The sequence below is a fragment of the Balaenoptera acutorostrata genome, chromosome 3 (genome assembly GCF_949987535.1).
Source record: "Balaenoptera acutorostrata chromosome 3, mBalAcu1.1, whole genome shotgun sequence".
Taxonomy (NCBI): domain Eukaryota; kingdom Metazoa; phylum Chordata; class Mammalia; order Artiodactyla; family Balaenopteridae; genus Balaenoptera; species Balaenoptera acutorostrata.
Genome location: NC_080066.1, coordinates 13,494,358 through 13,515,777, shown reverse-complemented (window position 1 = coordinate 13,515,777; position 21,420 = coordinate 13,494,358). Strand labels below are relative to the sequence as shown.

The window sequence follows — 21,420 nt, the reverse complement described above, 5'->3', positions numbered from 1 at the left end:
GTCCATGCTTCACTTTCATTCTCTTCTAGCTAACCCATGGGTCATTCTGGCTGATCCCAGATCAATGAAGTGGGAAATCGAAGCGGTGATATTTATAAGTGAAGTAGAGAATAAAACCAACCTGTTGTTGAGGGGGAAACTGTGTTTATCATCTAAATTATCTATTTGACAGACTTTATTGGATGGTTGGCCAGCTCCTAATTTTCATATCACTTCACTGGTGACTTGAGTCAACTTACTTTTTATAATCCATACAAAAGATAAGTACGTTGTAAGAATTTAAAAGTAAATAAATAGTTTTTATTTGTCTATGTAGAGAAATTCTAAGACACACAATTCAACCTGTTCTTTTCTCATTAAATATACTGTGGAGTATGATTGCCTTCCTTGTTTCTAATTTCTTTACCTTTAAATTAAAATTTGCCTTCATCTCTTCCCAAACTGCATTTTAAAAATTTCATTTCCTTTTAAGAAACCAATTCCTCATTTCTTCCTAGCTGAAGACTTCACAATTTTAGTCTGTACTACTCAGATATTCCCATGTGACATTAGTTGCTTGGCTTCAAAATAAGGGATCAAACTTCCTAAAGACAGCCCTGAAGAGCAGACATGACTTTTCCAATATGCAGAAAATCCTTTCAAACCCATAGACTGGTTAGATACAAAGATTTAATATTAAAAATTATCATTTGATACTTATGTACATTCTTTTAATATTACATAATTATTTCATTCTGACTCAAGTAGCTAACAAAATCAAGGCAGGACACTCTTGATGATAGCTCCCAAATCTCACTTTAGAAATTCAAGGGTATTCTCCTTTTTAAACATCTTGACTATAGAACTTCCTATTTGCAAAGTTTGACAAAATTATAGTTTCTTAATTTCAAAGGAAATGCTTTGATATTTATCTTTTTAAGAAACTCAGTTTCTTAGTAGTGTGATAATTTAACCTGTTACAACTTAGATTTGAAATATTTACCATTATACCACATTTTGAAGTTTTATATTTGATATTTTCCTGACACAACTATCTGAAAAATGAAATTTAAAAAATAGTACTAAATGATGAAACTATTACTTAAATAGAAGTTGTGCTAATTAGTCTAAATGTTTTGAATAAAAGTTTTGGGGGAAAAATTCAAAACACTTGTGCAAAACCATAAGCATGAACTTTGTAGTATTTTAAAGAACATTGTACCACTGATTTTCATTCCTATGGTTCCAATCTCTTTAATGTGACTAGCATTTCACTTTCTCTCACATATTAAGGCACTAGCTCCATTGAAATAAATTTGAGTTTTATCTAAAAATCCTCATATACAAGATAGGCTATATGAATAAGGGAGGGAAAAGGTTGTATTTGCCTATATTAATTACTATAGCAATGACCATTTATAAATTATTAGAGATTGGACTAAATGCTTAATTTGAAAATTAAACCTTTGTTGTTCCCTCTGAATGCTTGATGTGGTCTTTCGAAAACATGTGACACAAGACTCAATTTGAAACCACTGAACTCTGTAGTCATAAATGTGCAAAAACTTGACCATTCAAATTCCAAGACCCAATCTATGCCTTGCCAAGTTAAGATATTTAATAAAAGAATGTGTATAGATTTTATAAACTTCACTGAAATAGTTTTGACCTGTACTTTCAAATACCGTATGTAACTCATTTAAGCATTCCCCCCAACTGTCCATTTGTGGTTAAAGTAGCTTTAAAATAATAAATTCTATTTTTATTAATATTTATCTCGAGGGCACTCAGTGGACATGTGTGGATTAATGAAAAAAAAAAATTTATCTCAAGGCTTTAAGATCACTAACCACCAAAGAATCCGTATGAGGGGGCAGAGAGAAGATGTTTCTTGTGTTTAGGTAATATTTAAGCATTTTAAACTTTCTTCTTTTTGGAAAATGAGAGGGTATTCCATGTGCAGGGGTAGAATAGAACCCCGCTAGAACATAATATGTATGCCAGTAAAACTTTTGGATGCATGGGCATTTAAGCATATTGGCTTTTTTTCCCCCTCCCCATGGATATTCAAGGAACTCTTCAATCTAAAGGAATACTTTCCCTCAGCTTCCTCGGCACAAAAGCAAAAGTACTTATACAGTCTAAAAAATAAATACTAGAAATTGTTTTTTGCAATCAACAAATGTACCAATGAGGCCTTTGGGAAAAGCTGACCACATAGATCCTGTAAATGCCCCAGCACATTTAAATTGTACTCATGGTGCAGAGGCCAATATGAAATTGGTTTCTAAAAAAAAAAAATTAACTAACCAGCTCAAAGGATAGGATACAATGTATTTTAAAACATTGTAAAAAACATTTAAAAATACTTTCTCATTCTTTGAATAATTTGTACATTCTCAAAAAGAAAAACAAATTTAGCAGCATTATCTATCTTAAATTTTCAGTTTAAAAGGAAAAATACATTATTAACACGAAGACCTTTGAACATCTATTTTGCTGTTTTCAGCTGCACATAATTGTTATTTTAAAAGGCTCTTTCAGGGCAAATTTAGTCGATTGGCTTTAAGGCTGCAGAATTGTTTTAAATCTAGTGAAAGTCCCAATGCTGTTTTCAGTTATCAAAGCAAAAATTTTAAATAGTTTTTCCCCCATAGTTTCAGAATGTTTTCATACATAGTTTTTCTAATAATATAGAATATATTGATTTTATTGCTGCAACAAAGAGTCTACATCTGTGTAATGATGCCTTTTAATAATTATACTTCAATGTATTTCAATGGCTTACTTGTCAAAGATACACATGTATTATCTACATCTGAACAAATACTTAATCCTGTGCCTCCTTCAAAGGGAGTTGAAATAAATGTAGCTACAGGAGAAAAATTCAGTTTTTCTAGTATCAGAAAACATTATGGTGAAAATTTTTGTGTGAGCTGGAAATATACCCATCACTTGGGCCTAACACATAAACACATTTAGGTAGAAGACGGCAAATGCCTTGTAAGAGAAAGGACTTACATACGTACAGGAGAGTAACATGACAGCTATTACAGAAACAATTCTTGTGGATTTCCTAACTTTTATGCCCATGAACTCACATTTAATTGTATTTACTTTCCTCTTTTAAAACAGCATTTAAAAATCTATGCTCAAGCATTATTGCTTTCTTTTTTGACACTAAATTGAGTATGATTACAGTTATCAACTCAAATTCTATTAGAGTATTAACAATCAATGTTATGCAAGGTCATAAAATATGTAACAAATGTAATGAGCTTGGGTGTTGTTAATATTGTTTAACTTTTACACAACTCTGCCCTGTAAAACATCCCTTATGCAAATCAGATATCTGGACATTTTTCAACTGACATTTTACTACTGAGGAGAAACAAGGAGTTTAGAAAGAAAATGAGAGATGGGAAGAAAAGATGAACATGATTAATAGGTGTTTGTTTCATAAAGACTCTAGGGAGACTTTTAAATCCTTCACTGCTCCTATATGCTCACCGAAGTGGAGAGCTAGTTCACATGCCTTTCAAAGCCTTCAAAGGAAAACTGAGTAGTTACTCAATCTTTACTGATGCTAAATTATTCCATTTGCGTCCTGTTGTTGTGAAATCAGGTGCTCTTTAGGCATTGGTGTAAGGTTAAATGTTGACTGTATTCATTAGAAACTTTTTTTTCAAATAAACACCTAAATTATGCCTCAAAAAGTGTTTCATGGTGAGTCTGTTTCAAATAATGCCTCCTAAGAGGCATTATGTTAAAGACTAAAACATCTTTCTCGTTCTTTATTCCTCCCCTCCACCCGGAAAGAACTTGCACTTTGACTTTCCTTTTTAAATTCTTTTGATCAAAAAATGCATAATCTACTTTGATGCAGTTTTTGTTTTGTTGTTTTAAGAATCACTCTTGTTCTCCAAATTCGTGTAACTATGAAGGGGAAGTTAAACTTTATACAATATTTGAACCTTTAAAATTATGGGTATTCACTTCTGATAAAGATTTTGCCATTCTTAACTATATTTTACTAAGATAACTATTTGATAAAAATATGATAGCTTGACTAATTAAAACAGGACCCATAGATGCTGTGAGCACAGTAGCACAAAATTTGTATCAGTTTGCTTTTGAAAGGTGTTTATTTGCAGCTGCATCTAAAATTTTTAATAATTCTGTCCAATATGTTCATGAATAAGATATTAATCCCTCAATTGTCGAAGTACAGCACCTACACGCGCGCACTATGTGTATACACACACACACACACCCCACGCAGGAAGGAATCAACTGCCGTATTCCAGAAATGACAGTGAAAGAGGAAAAATAAGCAAGAATTATAATTAGACGTCTACAGTCTCATTCACAGAAGGGCAGTGCTTGGGGGTTAAGCTGTTGAATTAAGAAAAAGCCCCCAACCAAAAACCAACCAGTTGCCTCCGATTGGAGCTTCCCGCAGGTTTTCGCGCTGAGCGAGGAGCGGGGAAGGCGTAGTTCTCGGGGCTGGTGAGGGCCGGGATCCCGTCACCGTCACCACCTCCCGAGGGGTCTTTCGGGAGCGCTCCCGCGGGCCCTGCAGGAGCCGGTGACAGTCCTAGGTGAGCGCCGAGAGCAGAGAAAGCGCCGAGCGCGTCCACAAAGCGCCCGGGCCGCCCCTCGCGCTAAGGCACGGCGGCCCTAGCGGCGGGCGCAGAAGGAAGGACTGGACGGAAGCGGCGGCGGCGGCGGCGGCTGGCGGGTGGCCGGGGTCGCGGGCCGGGGCGCGGCCCGGGAGGCCGGCGGGGAGCCCACGGGTTGGGAGGCCCGCAGCCGGCGCCGCGCCGCCGCCGCCGCCGCCCCCGCCCCAGCCGCGTGCGCGCGCGGCCGCATCAGCTGAGCGCGCGGCGCGTGTCACGTGGTGCGCGTGTCGAAGGTCACGGCGCGCTCACAATGGAGCTCTCGGAGTATGTGCAGAAAGGCTTCCAGATGCTGGCCGATCCCGGCTCTTTCGACTCCAACGCCTTCACGCTTCTCCTCCGGGCGGCTTTCCAGAGCCTGCTGGACGCCCAGGCGGACGAGGCCGTGTTAGGTAAGCCGCTCGGCTCTGAGCTGGATCGGCCTGGGTGGAGGGGCGCTCGGAGAAGAGGAGCGAGATGGAGCGAGAAGGGGAAAGCCCCGGGAAGAGGAAGTCTCCAGGGTTTGCCCTTCGCTCCGGACGGAGTGTGGGGATGTGGCTCTGCCAGAACCCACATCGGACCCCGAGCATTGTTCTCTCCCCAGTTGGCACCTGCACACAGCCAGTTACACGTTCCTGGCCTGATTTCCCCTCCCAGGCTCTTTGTTCCTTTGTAAAGCCGGTGTTCAAGTCTTGTTTGTGGCCTAAACATCTAAGGTTTTCAGCCTGGTCTGGGGCAAAGGCTGTTTGACACTTGGACTTAATCAGGGCAGCTCCCTGCAATTCAAGCTTTCAGTGCTAGGTTGGCGAAGGTTTTAAAGGGTCTGCTTCCATAGTAATTACTGCGTCAAATAGTGTTGACATTTTTCAGCTTAGAGAATACCTCAAGTTCCTCTGATCATTCCAACACTCTAGTTCAATATGTTTTGCACAGGTTCCACGCCTAGACCCTTAAAATATGGTGCATAATGTTTTGTTCTGCACTAGTTTATCAGGAGGCGAGTCTAGTGGTCGGGTCAGTGATTGCGGAGTGCGGTGTCAGTATGGATGGAGGCATATTTTAAGACAGATCGCTATTACATGATTTTCTTAAATATAAATATCTCAACAATTCAAATTTTTGTGTTTTTTTTCTGTAGTTTCACGAGCTAAACACGTGTACAAAAAGTATGAAAGTGGAAGTTCTTTAAACGAAAATAGTAACCACCACCTGGTTAATCTCAAAAAAAAAAAAAAAAGGATGGCTGTCGAAACCTGAAAATATTTTGAAAATTGTATTTTATATTCTGAACTCGTTCCCTCTCCCCCACCTCCATGTGTTAATGTCCACGGAGCCAGTTAGCATAAAATTAATCTTTAGAAGGAAAGTTTATTCATTCTTAAATTTACACCGTATAAAATATTTATCTTCTTATTTTCCTCGGAATTTACTCCATCCATCTTTAGAGTGACCACTGTATATTTTACTCTAGGACTATGTTTTTTAAAAAATAAATAAGAGTATTAAGGTAAAGTAAAAGAAGGTAATTTGACCAGGTAATTGCATAATTATTGATGTGTGATCTTTATTGTTTTGCCATTGACCATGTTGCACATCTCATTTACTTATAATTTCCAGTCCTTATAGTTGAATTCTTCTTGTTATTTTGTTAAAGAGGGTTCTTTACCCAAATTAAAATTCCTTTTTAGAAACAGGACTATAAAGAATTTATCACAGGCATCACTGGCAATTAATTTATTTTAGATCACCCAGACTTGAAACATATCGATCCAGTGGTTTTAAAACATTGTCATGCAGCAGCTGCAACTTACATACTGGAGGCTGGAAAGCAAAGAGCTGACAAATCAACTCTAAGGTACAGGATTTATTTAAATATCCATTTGTTTTCAAATAGTACCTTTATGATTCCAGTTTCAGTTTTTAAAATGGAGACTAAACTTAGGCTTTTTTTTTTCTTTAGCACTTATCTAGAAGACTGTAAATTTGATAGCGAGAGAATAGAATTGTTTTGCACGGAATATCAGGTTACTTACTTAAATTTTTAAAAATTAACAATTACTATTTTTCTTCTACTCTGTTTGCAAAGACGTATTTTCTTTCTTTTTTTTCCCTCCCAGAATAATAAGAATTCCCTAGAAATCCTACTGGGAAGGTAGGTCCTGTATAAGGTGTCAAGCTGAGCCACTTTTTACTTGCAGGTATGAATGGAGAGTGTTGGTGTGAAACAAAACAGGACAGAAAAACGGGATCTAGACCAAAAGAAAAGGGGCTAAAGGGCAAGTGAAACAATTGCAGTTAAGCTAATGTTTTTAAAGATAAAGTTTATGGATATAATTTTTAAAATGCTCTTTTACTCTTCAGAACTTGAAAATAAAGTTTAACAATGTTTTAAATTCAGAATGGATTAAAATTGTGTGTGTGTGGTGGGGAGGTGGTAGACACCATTGTTGGTGAAGATAAATACTGAAAGTTTTCCTGTAGCTATTATGTACAAAATTATCATTGTATCTTTCAGTATAGGCAGATCTTTCCCTCATATAACTGATGTTTCTTGGCATTTGGAATATCAGATAAAGGTAAAGTTTAACAAACTGTTCTCTAGGGGAACTTAGGGAACTTTTAAAAAAAATAATAGTTAAAGACAAATCAATGTGTTGTGTTGTTTTAGACCAATCAACTTGATAAGATGTACAGACCTGCATATTTGGTGACCTTAAATGTAGAGGTATTTATACATAAGCCCTGTCTAAAAATTAAATGTGTAATGAAATTTAAAATTTCCTTGATTAAATAAACAGCATTTTTTTCTTCCCTAGAACACTGATTCCCGATCCCACCCAGAGATTAGTTTTAGTTGCAACATGGAACAATTACAGGTACAGTATTAGGATCTGTGAATATGCCTATCTTTTTACAGATTTTTAATTGAGAATTATGCCTATGGAAAGTTCAAAAGAAAATTAAGCATCTGTCAGTAGATAATGAAGGTTGGTTAAGGATTTAATGGTGAGGGGGCTTCAAAAGCAATATTTTAACGTAGACTTCGCCTTTGAAATTACAGTGTTACTAATAGAGAATTGGTCTGCATTTGCTGTTCCCTCCAATTAAAATAAACTTGTGTAGTGTTGAGTGTAAATTCCTTCTATTTGTGATAAGTGTGAGCCAATAGGACAAAGCAAAAAGAAGAGCTTGGCTTTGAAAATGTCTTCTTTGCTTTCAGAAATTGAATTAAACTCTCAAAACATGATTTTTAAACAGTCGTTGTAAATGACTTTTTATAAAGGAGCAAGTATACAAAAATTCTAAAACTGTTTATATTGCCAGTGTAAGACTGGGGAAATTCAAAATTACATTGATTAATGGACATGACAACGAATTTATTTCTTACCACTTAAAAAAATGAAGGTCATTGCTTGAAATTTTGATGAGATTGAATTTTTCAAAAGTGATCTCCTGCAGAGTCGTTTTAATGTAACCATTAATCAAACTTTAAACTTTCAGAAGATGTGAATACAGCATAATCTTTGTTAGATAACTTGAGAAATTTAATTTTGATAAACTTTGCCTGTTCAGAGGATTCAGTTAGAAACTATCTCACATCTGAGGGCAGGCAGCCCATTTGAAGATGAGATATTTTAGAGGAAAACCTTCTGTTGACCTTCTTTTAATTTTTTATATCTTAGAGGAAAACCTTCTTTTGATAGTGGTTTGTCAAAGGTTTAAAATCTTTGTGAATTTTAAACTTGTTTAGAAAGTGTCCCGACTCTTCTTGCATCTTAAAGTTGGATACTTCTTTCTTGTTTTATCCTAAAAACGATCCATCATATACATCTTTCAGGACTTAGTAGGGAAACTTAAAGATGCTTCGAAAAGCCTGGAAAGAGCAACTCAGTTGTAACTTGGGGAAGTTAACGATCTGCCCCGGTCTAGAGGAAGACCAGGAACGCCTTGCCGTCCGCCAAACCATCGTTTCTGCGAGCTGGATGTCTTCCTTTTCAGGAGAACAAATTTTTTCTTTTGGATTTCTGTCACTCATCAATTTTGACACTTTATTTTTTTACACTTGTGAAAGGGTTAAGAGGGAAAGTCTGCCTAAGTATGTGAATCATCTTTAGTATTATCCGTACACTGATATTTGATCTTTTCCAAGTCTTCCAAAAGGAAGCAGACAGTATTATATTCTGAATAAATAAGTTGTTCCCACTAAAGAGTGCTGAGAGTTTGGATTTGAGTTTGTTAATTATTACTTTGAAAACAGGCACGATTGGCGTTAACTTTTAACGATCGCCTCTTCTCAGGATTAAAAAGCGTAGTGGGAAAGGATGCGATCTTCGGGGTTGCCTTAAGACCCCAGCTTCGGGACGTGGGGAAAGGGCGCGGTCGCCCCGCGCCGGGAGCCGGCCCGTCCCGTTACCTGTGCCTGAGGGCTCGCCCGCAGCCCGACCCTCGCTCGCTGGGTTCCGGAGGCCCGGCCCGGCCGGCCCCGCGCGGAGCCCCTGCCCGGAGCGAGCGGCTGCCCGCGCGCGCCCCGCCTCGGCCACTGGCGGGCGGGGAAGGGGGCCGGCGCGGCCGCGGGAAGACTGGGGCGGGCGCTGTTGTTTCCGCGAGCCCAACTCGGTCGCAGGTTCCGCGCCGCGGCGCCGGAGTCTGGGCCGCAGCCCGTGGGGCCGAGCGGGGGGCGGTGGCCGGGCGTTCTCCTCGGCGGGAGCCCGCGGACGTGTGCACCGCGGGCGGAGGCGGGCGGCGGAAAGAAAGAAATAACGGGGGGTGGGGTGGGCTGAACTGCTTGCGGGGCCGGAGCGATGCCCGCGCCGAGAGCAGGGTGGCGCGTGTGGCGCTGTGGAGAAATGTCTCCGCAGCCGCGCCAGCGCCGCCGCCGCGCCGAGCGAGGGGGAGGGGACCGGGTCGCGCTGCTCCGAGGGGAGGGGGCGGCCGCGGGCCCGACTACACCGACACTAATTCCCAGGCCGCCCTTAAGGAATGAGGGGAGCACGTGACCCGGTGGGGGGGCGGCGGGGGGAGGGGGCGGGCGGACTCTGAGCCATTTTGGAGCCGGTGTCAGTTTCCACTCTGCCTTCAGCGGTGCTTTTTTTTTTTTTCCACCCTCCCCTCCCCCCTCCTCAGCCTTCCTCCCCTCCCCCCGCCTCTCCGCACGCACACACACGGCGCCCCCCACCCCCCTCCTCCCCCCACGGCAACTATGAAATAATAATCGTAGTATTAAAGGCAGAGATCGGGGCGAGACAATGGGGATGTTGGCGAGGGAGCCCCGATCCGGATTAGAAACACCTCCCAGCCCCGCAGAATAATACTGATCGCGCCCCCTCCGCGCGCTCCCTCCCCCGAGTGCGGAGCGGGAGGAGGCGGCGGCGGCCGAGGAGGAGGAGGAGGAGGCCCAGGAGGAGGAGGCGTTGGAGGCCGAGGAGGAGGAGGAGGAGGCCGCAGAGGAGGAGGCCGAGGCGGAGGAGGAGGAGGAGGCCGGGCTCGGGAGGCAGCATGAGCCGAGCGCGGCGGCCGCGGCTCCTCTCGGCTGCGCTCGTTGCCCATTGACAGCAGCGTCTGCAGCTCGCTTCAAGATGGCCGCTTGGCTCACATTCATTTTCTGCTGAACGACTTTTAACTTTCATTGTCTTTTCCGCCCGCTGCGATCGCTTCTCGCCGGCTGCTTTTTCCGGGTACGTAGGAGGCGAGGCGCCTCCGGGACGGGGCCTGGGGGCGGCGGGGGTCGCGCCGGGCTCGGGCCGGCCGCCGGTGGACTGGGAGCGGCCCCCCCCGCGCCTCGCCCGCGCCGGCCGGGAGGGCGCTGACAGCGTGGGCGCCGAGCCCCGCGCCGCCGCCGCCCGCCGCCCGCCGGCCCCGCGCGCCGCCCGGCCCCGCGCGCCGCCCGCGCCCGCGAGCGCGCGCCCGCCGCCGCCCGCCGACTCCCGCGGCGCCGGGACCGACCCGCAGCCCGCGCCGCCGCCGCCAGCCGGCCTCGGCGCCGCTCCAGCCGCCGCCCGCTCCAGCCCGGACGCGCCGCGCGCGGCCCCACGTTTTAGTTCCTTTCTCCCCCGAGCGCCCCTCTACACCCTCGCGACGCACATGGCCCCCGAGAAGAACACTTCTATTTGCAGCTTCTGCGGCTCTCCCGGCCACGGCGCCTTTTGTTGAGAGGTAGATTTTGATGAAACGGGGACGGGTGCCTGAAATCGGGAGCTGCTTGGGTCAAGTGGCTTCCCTCCTCTCCCGAAGAAAGGGCTTTGGAGGGGTTTAAACAGCCAGAGAACGCCCCCATTTTATAGGGACGGGTTGCGTGGGGGGCAGCGATCCCGCCAAGGTGGATGTTAGGCTGGTGAGAGCCCGAACAAAAATGTTATTAACTTAAGTTGGAGGGACACTTGTGAGAAATTGGATGGCTTGTAAGATGGCGGTTCCCAGTTGTTTCCAAGGTCTCCTGCGTTTGTGTTTAAAATGGTAAAGTTTTCAAGGTGTTATTTGTTGAGAGTCTTGGATAAGTTCTTCAAACATTACTTGGGATGTGCTCACTGGGAAGTGGGCATTTCAAATTTGGAGCTTTTTTTGGAGTGATGATGGTGAGTGGACGTTAGTCCTGCAAGAGGTTTCCTCTCTTTCTTTCTTTTTTCCTCTTTTTGTTTTTTTCTCTCTCAGAGACTACAGTTTTTCTCTCAGCCTCTAGTATGGGATGCACTTAGAACCATGACTTAAGTCCACAACGTTTTACAGGTTTTGCTAAATGTCAGCTTAGGTCATCTGGTGAGGAGATGCTTTGGAAAACGAGCACTAAAAAGTTGATGGCATATGTTTACGCAGTCTTTTGGGTTTGACAGCCATATAGCATGATCTTTTCCCCAGAGATTTACAGTTAATAATTGGAAGTAAACAAGTATAGAGACTTTGATCATTCCCAATTGCAATAAAAGGATTTAGTGGGCTTAGTGGTCACGGTTCAGTATTTGAAATACAAGCATGTATTAACCCCTCCCCTTAAAGTAGGCAAAATTCTGGGCGTATTTATTCAAATCGAAGTGTAGGTTGGTGATGCCTAGAATGTTATGAGTAGTTCAACCTATATTTTATAGGAAGCTTAACCCCAAAGTTCTGGAAACATATTATATGCCACGCTAAAGTCTTGAAACTTAAGGATGCCAATTGTTAACAGCATATGCTAACTTATGAGACTATATTAACATTTGAGTTTTATTTTAAGTAGAATCCCTTAGAGGTTGATTTTGTGGGCAAACATTTTTTTTAAATATTTGAGTTCATTCCCATACATCTGCCCCAAAGTGCAAAGGTGTTTGAAATAACCTACTTGTGTACATTTACACCTAGTATCTTTAAAGCCATATAAGTCACTGTGTATGCATGTGTGTATGTATACACACACATATACACACGCTTCTGTAAGAAAAGTGAGCATTTAGTTATACTTGAAAAATCCATTAATGTTCTACCATCAAGTTCTTGGATGTACATTAAGTTCCCCAAAATGTAAAATTCTCCCTGGAAGTCAAGTTATCCCCAACTTTACCCATACTTGTATTGGGCTGGGAGCCCCAACTGGGGTTATGGAGTTCATTTGCATTTGTTAGATTGCAATAGTCAAGCTAATTGTTAACATAAGAACTTGCTTCTGTTTTCCTTCATTTTGACATTACTGGTGTTAGGCCTCCAACAAAAGTGACAACCCCAACTGAGTATGTTATAATGGCAAGTTTAAACTATTGAGTATCTTTTCCATTGTATGTTTGATGCATTTTTGCTTGCTTAACTGGCAGTTTCTGTGGTGGAACCTAGAAGGTTTTCCTTTCTAAGGTGCAAGAGATTGTTTCTGAAGCCTTATCAAGCATGTCAGATGTTTTGGAAGTCTTCATTAGGTTCCCAGTACTTTCAAGTGGTATAAAAAGATAAAGAACTGATTCTTATACAAGTAACAAAGTGGTATTTACTAGCATTATAAATGGTTATAGGGTTGTGGTCAAATTCTTGTGAATTGAAGTAGAGGAGTTGTGTGAATTAACACTTAAGATGAATTTGAAAGGGTTTTGGTCAAGTACATGAGACTTAAACGTTCAAAGCCAACCAGTAGATAACCTTTCACTGAGGTCTGATTGTTCTGTGTGTTAATATTTGTGTTTGTCTGGTGTTGATTTTATGTAAAGTAGAGGAGAAATAAAGGCAGCTGTTTTTATTGATGCCCCTTCCTGAACTTCATGATCGGTGGCATTAGTGTGATGTGCTTTTGCAAGGGGACAGAAGTATCACCTTGCTAACTATCTTTCTAGTAAAGGTCCTGCAGTTTCATAAGGAGAGTTTTCTTTGAGAACCAAGAAGGCTTGTCTTTAATCACCAAGTACAATAGAATTAAATATTGCTACTCTTTAGGGACACTGCTCCATCCACAACTCCTCTGTAATCCCACTTAGATTTATATTAACAATATGTTGACAATATTCCTCTAAACAAGTCATCCAAAGATAACTGAGGAGTCACACATGACGTTTTCTGGTTGAAGTCACTGGTTGCCACTGTGGTCACTTTTCATAAAAGAGGCTTTGTTTTGTTTTTACCGTTTTTTTTGTTGTTGTTGTTTTGTGTGTGTGTGTGTTTTTAGTACTCTAAAACTTTTAGTTTCAGCCATTGAGCTGTGTTGATTAGTATTTCCCTCTTCTGCATTAAAATTCCCTGAGAATTAAAACCTCAGATGCATCTTCAAGTTTCACAAGTTCCTAGATTTCTATTCAAGGCAGCTTTGAGAATGTGCTTCAGATAAGTCTGGAAGCTTAGTCTTATTTCAGATTCTGAAATGAATGAAGTGGGAGTAAGAAATGCATTTTTCAAGCATACTGCACGAAGTAATTGACTTCCCTGATTGTCCGCTGTTGTATTGTTGCTGCCAGTTCCCCACCGTGACTTTTCTGTAACATATGATATCTATTGGGAATAGCATTTCATTGTGTGGGGTTTGCATGGAGGTGAGGCTGAGAAAATGACATTTGTTTTTCTCTGCTATCGGTGCTCTGGGTTGACAAGGTGTTGATTTAGCGTTGGGAATGGGCTGGTCACATGGTCCTTTACTTATTGTCACTGTCGTCGATTCAGGTAGTTTTTCTTGCCTCTATCCAGCATAGTTCAGGTAAAACACAAGGCTTTGCCCACTCCTTGTCTGCTGTGAAACAGATTTCAGTTTTCAGCCTTTCCAAAACTTTGTATCGCTCATCCTAATCTACAGGAGAACTTCCTATTAGAGAAGAAAGCTTTAAAGAGTTTCAGTTCAATAAACATCTCTGCAATTTGAGCCCTGACGGTTTCGGGCTAAGTGCACAGTTGGCAATTCTCAAAAGATCCCTTCATGAAATTTTTGACCTAGTGATTGCTAACAGGAGAGACCGAAAGAGTAAAGATCTGAAAGAAGCTCTTCGCGCCGAGTCGACGTGGAAAGAGGCCCCCGAGAGTGTCCGAAATGGCCGGAGTGCGGTTTGCATTTTCCTTTACCACTGCACGCTCCGGGGTCCCCCAGGCTGTCTGCCGGGTCGCCTCGGGCCAGGATCCTGCTCCCCTGCGCCTCGGGCCTCGTGGGGCCGCCCCACCCCCGCGCTGCGCGCCCGCACCCCACCCCGCCCCCGCGCGGCCCCGCCCCCGCGCCGTGCCGGCCCCTCCCCCGCGCCCGCCGCTGCCGCCGCCCGGCAGCCCCGCACGCCGCCTGCCGAAGCTACGGGCTCGGCCCGGCCCGGCTCCGCGCGGAGTTGCAGCGGTGGCCGGATGCCAAGTGTAAGTGTAAGTTGCTATGGAAACCCCGACAGAGGCGAGTTCCGAATCCGGAGCGAGACGGAGCCCCGGGCGCCGCCGGACCCGCCCCTCCGCATCCCGGCCCCCCGGCCCCCGGGCGTCCGCGCGCTCAGGCCCCAGCCCGAGGCCGACTCGAGGTGCTTCTCCTGCGGCCCCAGCACCCAGCTCCGGAAATGCCAGGGATGCAGATAGAGCAGAATTTGCTTTCCCTTTGTATCGCGTCAAAACGTGCCAGGTTCTGGTTGCCGGAACCGCTTAAAACAACCAGAACCCCTGGGAAGCCAGGGCATGCTCCTGGATTTTCGATCGAAGATCCATAAGGAAGTTTTACCCTAAATTTGGAGTCCTGGATCAAGCCCTAGCGGTTGGTAAATATCTGCGGGGAGCGTGTAGCGTCTGCAGCAGCCGTGGGGCTGCTGGGCTGGAGGACAAATGGAAGAAAGAGACCCGAATGCTCTCAGCTCCCAGCCCCCACCCCAGACCTTTTCTTCTCCCTCCTGGAATGACCTGAGGGACCAGAGATTACTTTTCTTGGATCCTTTTTCACCTTTTCAGTAGAATTGATTGAGGTCTGATCAGTGAATTCCTTCTGTAGAAGACGTTGGGACAGTCCAGCTGCACAGTGTTAAACGAGTTTTATGAACTCCTTCAGCATTTCAGAGCATATAGTTACTGGGAGTTGGAGATAATCTCGATTCTCTTTCTGTGAATTATGGCCAGTATTTCTTTGTCTTGCAGGATCTTTTATCAAGCAGAAATGCATCGAACAACCAGAATCAAGATCACTGAGCTAAATCCCCACCTAATGTGTGTGCTTTGTGGAGGGTACTTCATTGATGCCACAACCATAATAGAATGTCTACATTCCTGTAAGTACACAGTTTTAGACCTTTTCTTGTGTCGTGTATATTTAACATCTTGTCCTGAAATTTGAAAACTAACAATTCCCACTGTCCTTGAGAATGTTGGTACAAAATGAAGAAGTCGTTTTCTGCTCTTGCATTTAGTGACTTTTTGTTAATGCATATTTAATAAAATATTATATAAATATAAATTGTATAAGTGTTCTCAGGATGTTAACTGAGTTTGTTTATTTAATTAGAAATATCTTTTGGTATTTACTATTTTGTTACTACTAGTTCTCTATTTATGACACTAATTTTATTGCTTAGCATCTACCTCCTGAACTTTAAAAAATTTGTGTTTTTATTTCTAGTCTGTAAAACGTGTATTGTGCGTTACCTGGAGACCAGCAAGTATTGTCCTATCTGTGATGTCCAAGTTCACAAGACCAGACCACTACTGAATATAAGGTAGGAAAATGTTTAAAAATATTGTTTGTAATTGTTATTGGAATTGCATAATTACTGAATTTAGTGTTTATTTCTTCACACAAAATTTACCCTTCAGTCCCCGTCTACTGCGTGTACGTTGTGGAGGAGGATAGCCCTTAATTTCTTGGCCATTTTAATGATGACTAACTTTAAACAGAGTTCAATATTATTCAAGGGATTTTAAGATTTTTTAAAATCAATTTTAAAAATGGAATTAGTTCTCCATTTTTGCATTGCTTTATTGACCTTGTGACAGGCAAGAGTGCATGTGTTTAAACTGCTTCCATTCTCTCCTCTTTGTTCTCTTTCATATTAGCTAATTCAGTAATTTGGAAGGCACACTTTTCTTGACTTAGTGAAATGTGAAGAATTTATTAGTGAATATAAAATAGAGTATTCTTCTACTAATTTAAAAACAGTGCTACTACATAAAGAAATTTTATCCTCATAATTATCATGTTGATGTAGTTATAGACAGTGTTACAATCAAGTAAAATACTATAACAGAGAAAACAAAGAATGTTTAAAAACTTAGGAACATTTTTAGTGTTTGCCATATTAGTTGATAGTTTATTTTCTAATTTATTCTTTTTCAGGTCAGATAAAACTCTTCAAGATATTGTATACAAATTAGTTCCAGGGCTTTTCAAAAGTGAGTAACTTGCTTAAAAATGAATTTCTAAAAAGTATTTATCAGTTTTACCTGCTATGTTTAAGTCTTTTTTTTCCTCCTCTTTAGATGAAATGAAGAGAAGAAGGGACTTTTATGCAGCTCATCCTTCAGCTGATGGTAAACTCTTTAGAGGGGGAAAGACATTTTATTTGGAGGGAGAACTTATCCAGTAATTTATTAAAATTAAGCTTAAAGTACCAATTCCATTCTTCTATATGTATAATATTTAATTAAATATTTAATTCTTAAAAATTGAATTTAAAAATGTTTTTATAGCTGCCAATGGCTCTAATGAAGATAGAGGAGAAGTTGCAGATGAAGATAAGAGAATTATAACTGATGATGAAATAATAAGTTTATCCATTGAATTCTTTGACCAGAACAGGTAATTCTTAAGGAAATGTGTTTTATGCTAATATGGTTATTAGATACATTGTTTGCCTAATAAATTATCTGTTTCTTAGATTGGATCGGAAAGTAAATAAAGACAAGGAGAAATCTAAGGAGGAGGTATGTTCCATGATACAAAAACACATAGACGATGCATTGTTTGGATTCTAGATTTTATGAGGGTGTATGTTGCCCTTTAGAATATCCTAGAGTCAGATGTTGCTATCAAATAGAAGAAAATCATCATGTTTGATGTTTAAGAGTGATCTATATTCGATAGTTACTAGATAGAATTTATCTTATATATGATTACTATTCTTACAAAATATTTTCAGTAATTAATGTTTAATGCTTTGATGTACTGAAGGAATCTGTTCATTTAGTATTTATAATAATAGCAAACTCAAAGTATAGCTGAGAACTTAGTCAAATCTCAGCTTTGGTATTCGTACCTTTTATCATACTCAGACATCTATCTATTTTTTTTTGACTTTTAAAAAAAATCTTAAAGTTCGGAATTTTAAAAAATTATTTTTCTTAAATACGCTCTTAGGTGAATGATAAAAGATACTTGCGATGCCCAGCAGCAATGACTGTGATGCACCTGAGAAAGTTTCTCAGAAGTAAAATGGACATACCTAACACTTTCCAGGTATCTACTTTACAGTCTTCATGCAAACCTTTTTAAAAAAAATTTCAATGACATTTTTCTTCTTGGATTCTAAACCCAAAAAAGCAACGGAATTTTTTTTTTTAAATTTAGTACTTTATTTGGAAATAGCTCGTAAAATATTTGGTATGGATTCTGTTTTATGCTATGAAAACAAATCCCTTAATAATTTCAAGAAATGTTTTCCCTCATTTGAAGTTTCCAGAGGGATTCTTTCTTTGTCCAAATGTTTGGAGAAAATATTTTTTAAAAGCATTTTTGGATTCTGTTTAGATGGCGAAAAAAATCTAGATTTACCATCATTCTTTGTGATGCTTAATAATTGAAGTGTTGTTTTTCAACAGATTGATGTCATGTATGAAGAGGAACCTTTAAAGGATTACTATACACTAATGGATATTGCCTACATTTATACCTGGAGAAGGGTAAGTAGCCTACCTGATGCTCGCAGGTTACTTTGATAGACTGTACTTAAAGATCTAAGACTGATTTTTTTTTCCCTCTTAACTTTATAGAATGGTCCGCTTCCTTTGAAATACAGAGTTCGACCTACTTGTAAAAGAATGAAGATCAGTCATCAGAGAGATGGACTGACAAACGCTGGAGAACTGGAAAGTGACTCTGGGAGTGACAAGGCCAACAGCCCAGCAGGAGGTATTCCCTCCACCTCTTCTTGTTTGCCCAGCCCCGGCACTCCAGTCCAGTCTCCTCATCCTCAGTTTCCTCACATTTCCAGCACTATGAATGGAACCAGCAGCAGCCCCAGCGGTAACCACCAATCTTCCTTTGCCAATAGACCTCGAAAATCGTCAGTAAATGGGTCGTCAGCAACTTCATCTGGTTGATACCTGAGACTGTTGAGGAAAAAAATTTTAAACCCCTGATTTATATAGATATCTTCATGCCATTACAGCTTTATAGATGCTAATACATGTGACTATCGTCCAATTTGCTTTCTTTTGTAGTGACGTTAAATTTGGCTATAAAAGATGGACTAGATGTGATATTCATATGGACGTTAATTGAAAAGGAAGATTATTTCTCGAAAGAACTGGTTTCTGAGAGAGCAGGCAAGATGTTTTTCTGTGTGTTAGGACAGATGTGAAATGGTTTCTGTAACCATTGTTTGGATTTGAAAATCTTCTGCAGTGGATATAAACATTGGGCCATAGTTTGTTAATCTCAACTAACGCCTACATTACATCCTCCCTGATTGTTCTTGTTATTATGCCGTTTTGTGAACCTGTAGAAAACAAGTGCTTTTTATCTTGAAATTCAACAAATGGAAAGAATATGCATAGAATAATGCATTCTATGTAGCCATGTCACTGTGAATAACAATTTCTTGCATATTTAGCCATTTTGATTCCTGTTTGATTTTTACTTCTCTGTTGCTGCGCGAAACCGATCAAAGGAAAGTAAACTTCAGTTTTACAATCTGTAAGCCTAAAAGCGGGTACTACCGTTTATTTTACTGACTTGTTTAAATGATTCGCTTTTGTATGAATCAGATGGCATTATGCTTATTGTACAATGCCATATTGGTATACGACATAACAGGAAACAGTATTGTATGATATATTTATAAATACTATAAAGAAAATATTGTGTTTCATGCATTCAGAGATGGTTGTTAAAATTCTCCCAGCTGGTTCGACCTTCGCAGATACCTATGTTTGAGCCTTATCACCATAGAATATTTTTAATGTGGATATCTAATTCTAAATTTTGTTCCATTGGAAGCGATTGGCATATCGTAATACTGACTTTTCTCTAGTAATACCTGTTTACTTTTAAAATTAATAGTTGCATTAAAGAAAAACTTTTCACTAAGGAAATTGGAAATGCTTTCTTCATTTCCCATTGCTTATGATGGAATTAATATGTTTTTAAAATGCATATTGATCGCTGTAATTCTAAAAAGTATTTTAAATAAACCAGCAAATTGCTGGAAGAAGGCATTTTATCTAAAATTATTTTAATATGTGGCATAGTGGAAATTTCAAATTTAAGAATTGCTCTTACAGTTATAAACAGTGGAATATGCCCTCTCTGTAACGTCTGGAAATAGAAGCAATTTATTGTGAGCTTCTACAGGTATTAGTTTTTAAATAGAGTGAGCATGTTGAATTTAAAGTATGAATATCCCCAACAATTTTCAGTTTGTGTTTTGCTTTGGTCGAACTTGTTCATCACCCATCAGTTATTTGTGAGGGTGTTTATTCTCTATGAATATTGTTTCATGTTTGTATGGGGAAATTGTAGTTAAACATTTCATTGTCCCCCGTCTGCAAAAGAAGCACAATTCTATTGCTCTGTCTTGCTTATAGTCATTACATCATTACTTTTACATATATTGCTGTTACTTCTGCTTTCTTTAAAGATACAGTAAATGAAGTTTTATGAAACCACAAAATACATATATTTTTATTTTGACCTAAATTTGTACAGTCCCATTGTAACTGTTGTTTCTAATGATAGATGTAAAATTAAATTTCATTTGTAATTGGAAAAAATCCAATAAAAAGGATATTCATTTAGAAAATAGCTAAGACTTTAATAAAAATTTGATATGAAAAGCACAATGTGCAGAAGTTTTGGAAACCCTATTGTGGATTACAACAGGTAAAAGCTGAAGAACATCCATTGCTGTCTTGGTGATGTTGCTGAGAGTACATGCTTTGTTGTATAATTGCTTGAAAGCCCAATTGAAAGATGTATCTGTTTATTTACTCTACAATCTTTGAAGTAAAAGTTACCCATGTTTGCCAATTTTGGTGAATTTAACTCATTTTTCTAGGCTTTTCTTCTTAAGTTGTTCATGATGTTATCCAAGACAAAAAAAAAAAAGTTAATGGAAGTTTCAAGTGATGTTTTTACTTTGGATATGACTGTGTATATAAAAAATGCAAAAATATTTTTCAGAGGCTAAAAACTTAAAGTGCTAGTGGATTGTCATTTGACTTACACAAAACCAAGTCATAGGATCAACACAGAACTCAAAGATTTTACATCTCAACCTTTTTATGGACTTATTTTTGAAATTACTTAGTAAAATATCAGATATTGCATTTATGGCTTACCTAACACTATTTCACCATACTTGAAAACATGTCCATTTATTTTGTTTGAAAGAGGAATTTCCCCCCTACTCAATTTGAAAATTGCTTAAGCTTTAAAGGCTATTTCAGCTAAAATTTGTCTTTTAATAAAACAGAAGAGTATAATGTTTTGTATTCTATAAGCAGCCGTCACGGGTTTGACAATTAGGCTTTAAAACTTTTGCTAAACTACCACTTAAAATTTCAGTGTTACAAAAACCCATATCAAAGCTGCTAACTTTTTAACTCTTAGCAATCAAGGCAGAGCGTGTGAAAAGTCGGCTTTAAGTTTGGCTTTTGCTTCTGGACAGTATTCTGGGATTCTGTACCACAAAGTTAGAGCTAAAAATATTCCACAGAAAATGCCTAAATTGATTTCACAGATTTTAGCTTAAATGCAAAAAAAGAATGAGGCTGGTTCCTGTTGTATAAATAGTGAGCTATCTTGCTTTACACATGCATACCACTTTACAAGTACCTTTTTGCTTTTAAAATTGCCGGCCGTTAATTGCTCTGAGTTGAAAAAAAAGTTGCCCTTCAGTTGACTTAACCTACCAACCATATTGCTTTGTTTCCTTATCCATATGTGCAAATGTTAGGACCTTTGGAGGTACAATGCAACAGGCAGAGTAAGCTGATAGGGGCTTTCCTTCATCCTTTCCTCTTATTCTTTTCCCAATATTGGAGTTGCAGTTCATTTGTGAAGGCTTTCGGTACACTCGTTGTATAGGCCTATCAAAAAGTTTTGCTATGAAACCTTAATAGCAATGTAAAAGGAATCCATGTGAAATCCTACTTGAACTGGCCAAGAAGAAATGAAAATGTT

At 40.2% G+C, this 21,420-nt stretch overlaps 2 protein-coding genes across 6 annotated transcripts; both read left to right on the top strand.

The window, feature by feature from the left end:
- Positions 1-4,851: 4,851 nt before the first annotated feature.
- Positions 4,852-8,845, top strand: COMMD3 (COMM domain containing 3). 2 transcript variants are annotated; one of them, XM_007189874.3, is made up of 8 exons: positions 4,864-5,050; positions 6,381-6,492; positions 6,598-6,661; positions 6,755-6,789; positions 7,153-7,213; positions 7,306-7,362; positions 7,454-7,513; positions 8,476-8,845. In XM_007189874.3, the coding sequence occupies exons 1-8, from the start codon at positions 4,912-4,914 to the stop codon at positions 8,533-8,535; spliced, it is 588 nt and encodes a 195-aa protein (XP_007189936.1). In that variant the 5' UTR covers positions 4,864-4,911; the 3' UTR covers positions 8,536-8,845. The 2 variants fall into 2 exon arrangements, with proteins under 2 accessions (XP_057399803.1, XP_007189936.1); XM_057543820.1 differs by lacking the exons at positions 6,598-6,661; positions 6,755-6,789 and having other exon boundaries at positions 4,852-5,050.
- Positions 8,846-9,788: 943 nt separating this feature from the next.
- Positions 9,789-20,265, top strand: BMI1 (BMI1 proto-oncogene, polycomb ring finger). 4 transcript variants are annotated; one of them, XM_007189875.2, is made up of 10 exons: positions 9,789-10,312; positions 15,165-15,295; positions 15,643-15,739; positions 16,357-16,412; positions 16,500-16,550; positions 16,710-16,818; positions 16,898-16,943; positions 17,377-17,475; positions 17,838-17,918; positions 18,009-20,265. In XM_007189875.2, exons 2-10 carry the CDS (start codon positions 15,184-15,186, stop codon positions 18,336-18,338), a joined length of 981 nt encoding a protein of 326 aa, XP_007189937.1. In that variant the 5' UTR covers positions 9,789-10,312; positions 15,165-15,183; the 3' UTR covers positions 18,339-20,265. The 4 variants fall into 4 exon arrangements, with proteins under 4 accessions (XP_007189937.1, XP_007189938.1, XP_057399801.1 ...); XM_007189876.3 differs by lacking the exon at positions 9,789-10,312 and adding an exon at positions 10,606-10,790; XM_057543818.1 differs by lacking the exon at positions 9,789-10,312 and adding an exon at positions 14,361-14,408.
- Positions 20,266-21,420: the final 1,155 nt, after the last annotated feature.

Excerpts from the sequence above, each read along its gene's own strand:
- COMMD3 (XM_007189874.3), top strand. The coding sequence starts at position 4,912 with ATGGAGCTCTCGGAGTATGTGCAGAAAGGCTTCCAGATGCTGGCCGAT. Across the intron at positions 7,214-7,305 it reads ATTTGGAATATCAGATAAAG|ACCAATCAACTTGATAAGAT; the intron begins GTAAAGTTTAAC and ends GTGTTGTTTTAG. Across the intron at positions 7,363-7,453 it reads TGGTGACCTTAAATGTAGAG|AACACTGATTCCCGATCCCA; the intron begins GTATTTATACAT and ends TTTCTTCCCTAG.
- BMI1 (XM_007189875.2), top strand. The coding sequence starts at position 15,184 with ATGCATCGAACAACCAGAATCAAGATCACTGAGCTAAATCCCCACCTA. Across the intron at positions 15,740-16,356 it reads AGACCACTACTGAATATAAG|GTCAGATAAAACTCTTCAAG; the intron begins GTAGGAAAATGT and ends ATTCTTTTTCAG. Across the intron at positions 16,819-16,897 it reads GAATTCTTTGACCAGAACAG|ATTGGATCGGAAAGTAAATA; the intron begins GTAATTCTTAAG and ends TCTGTTTCTTAG.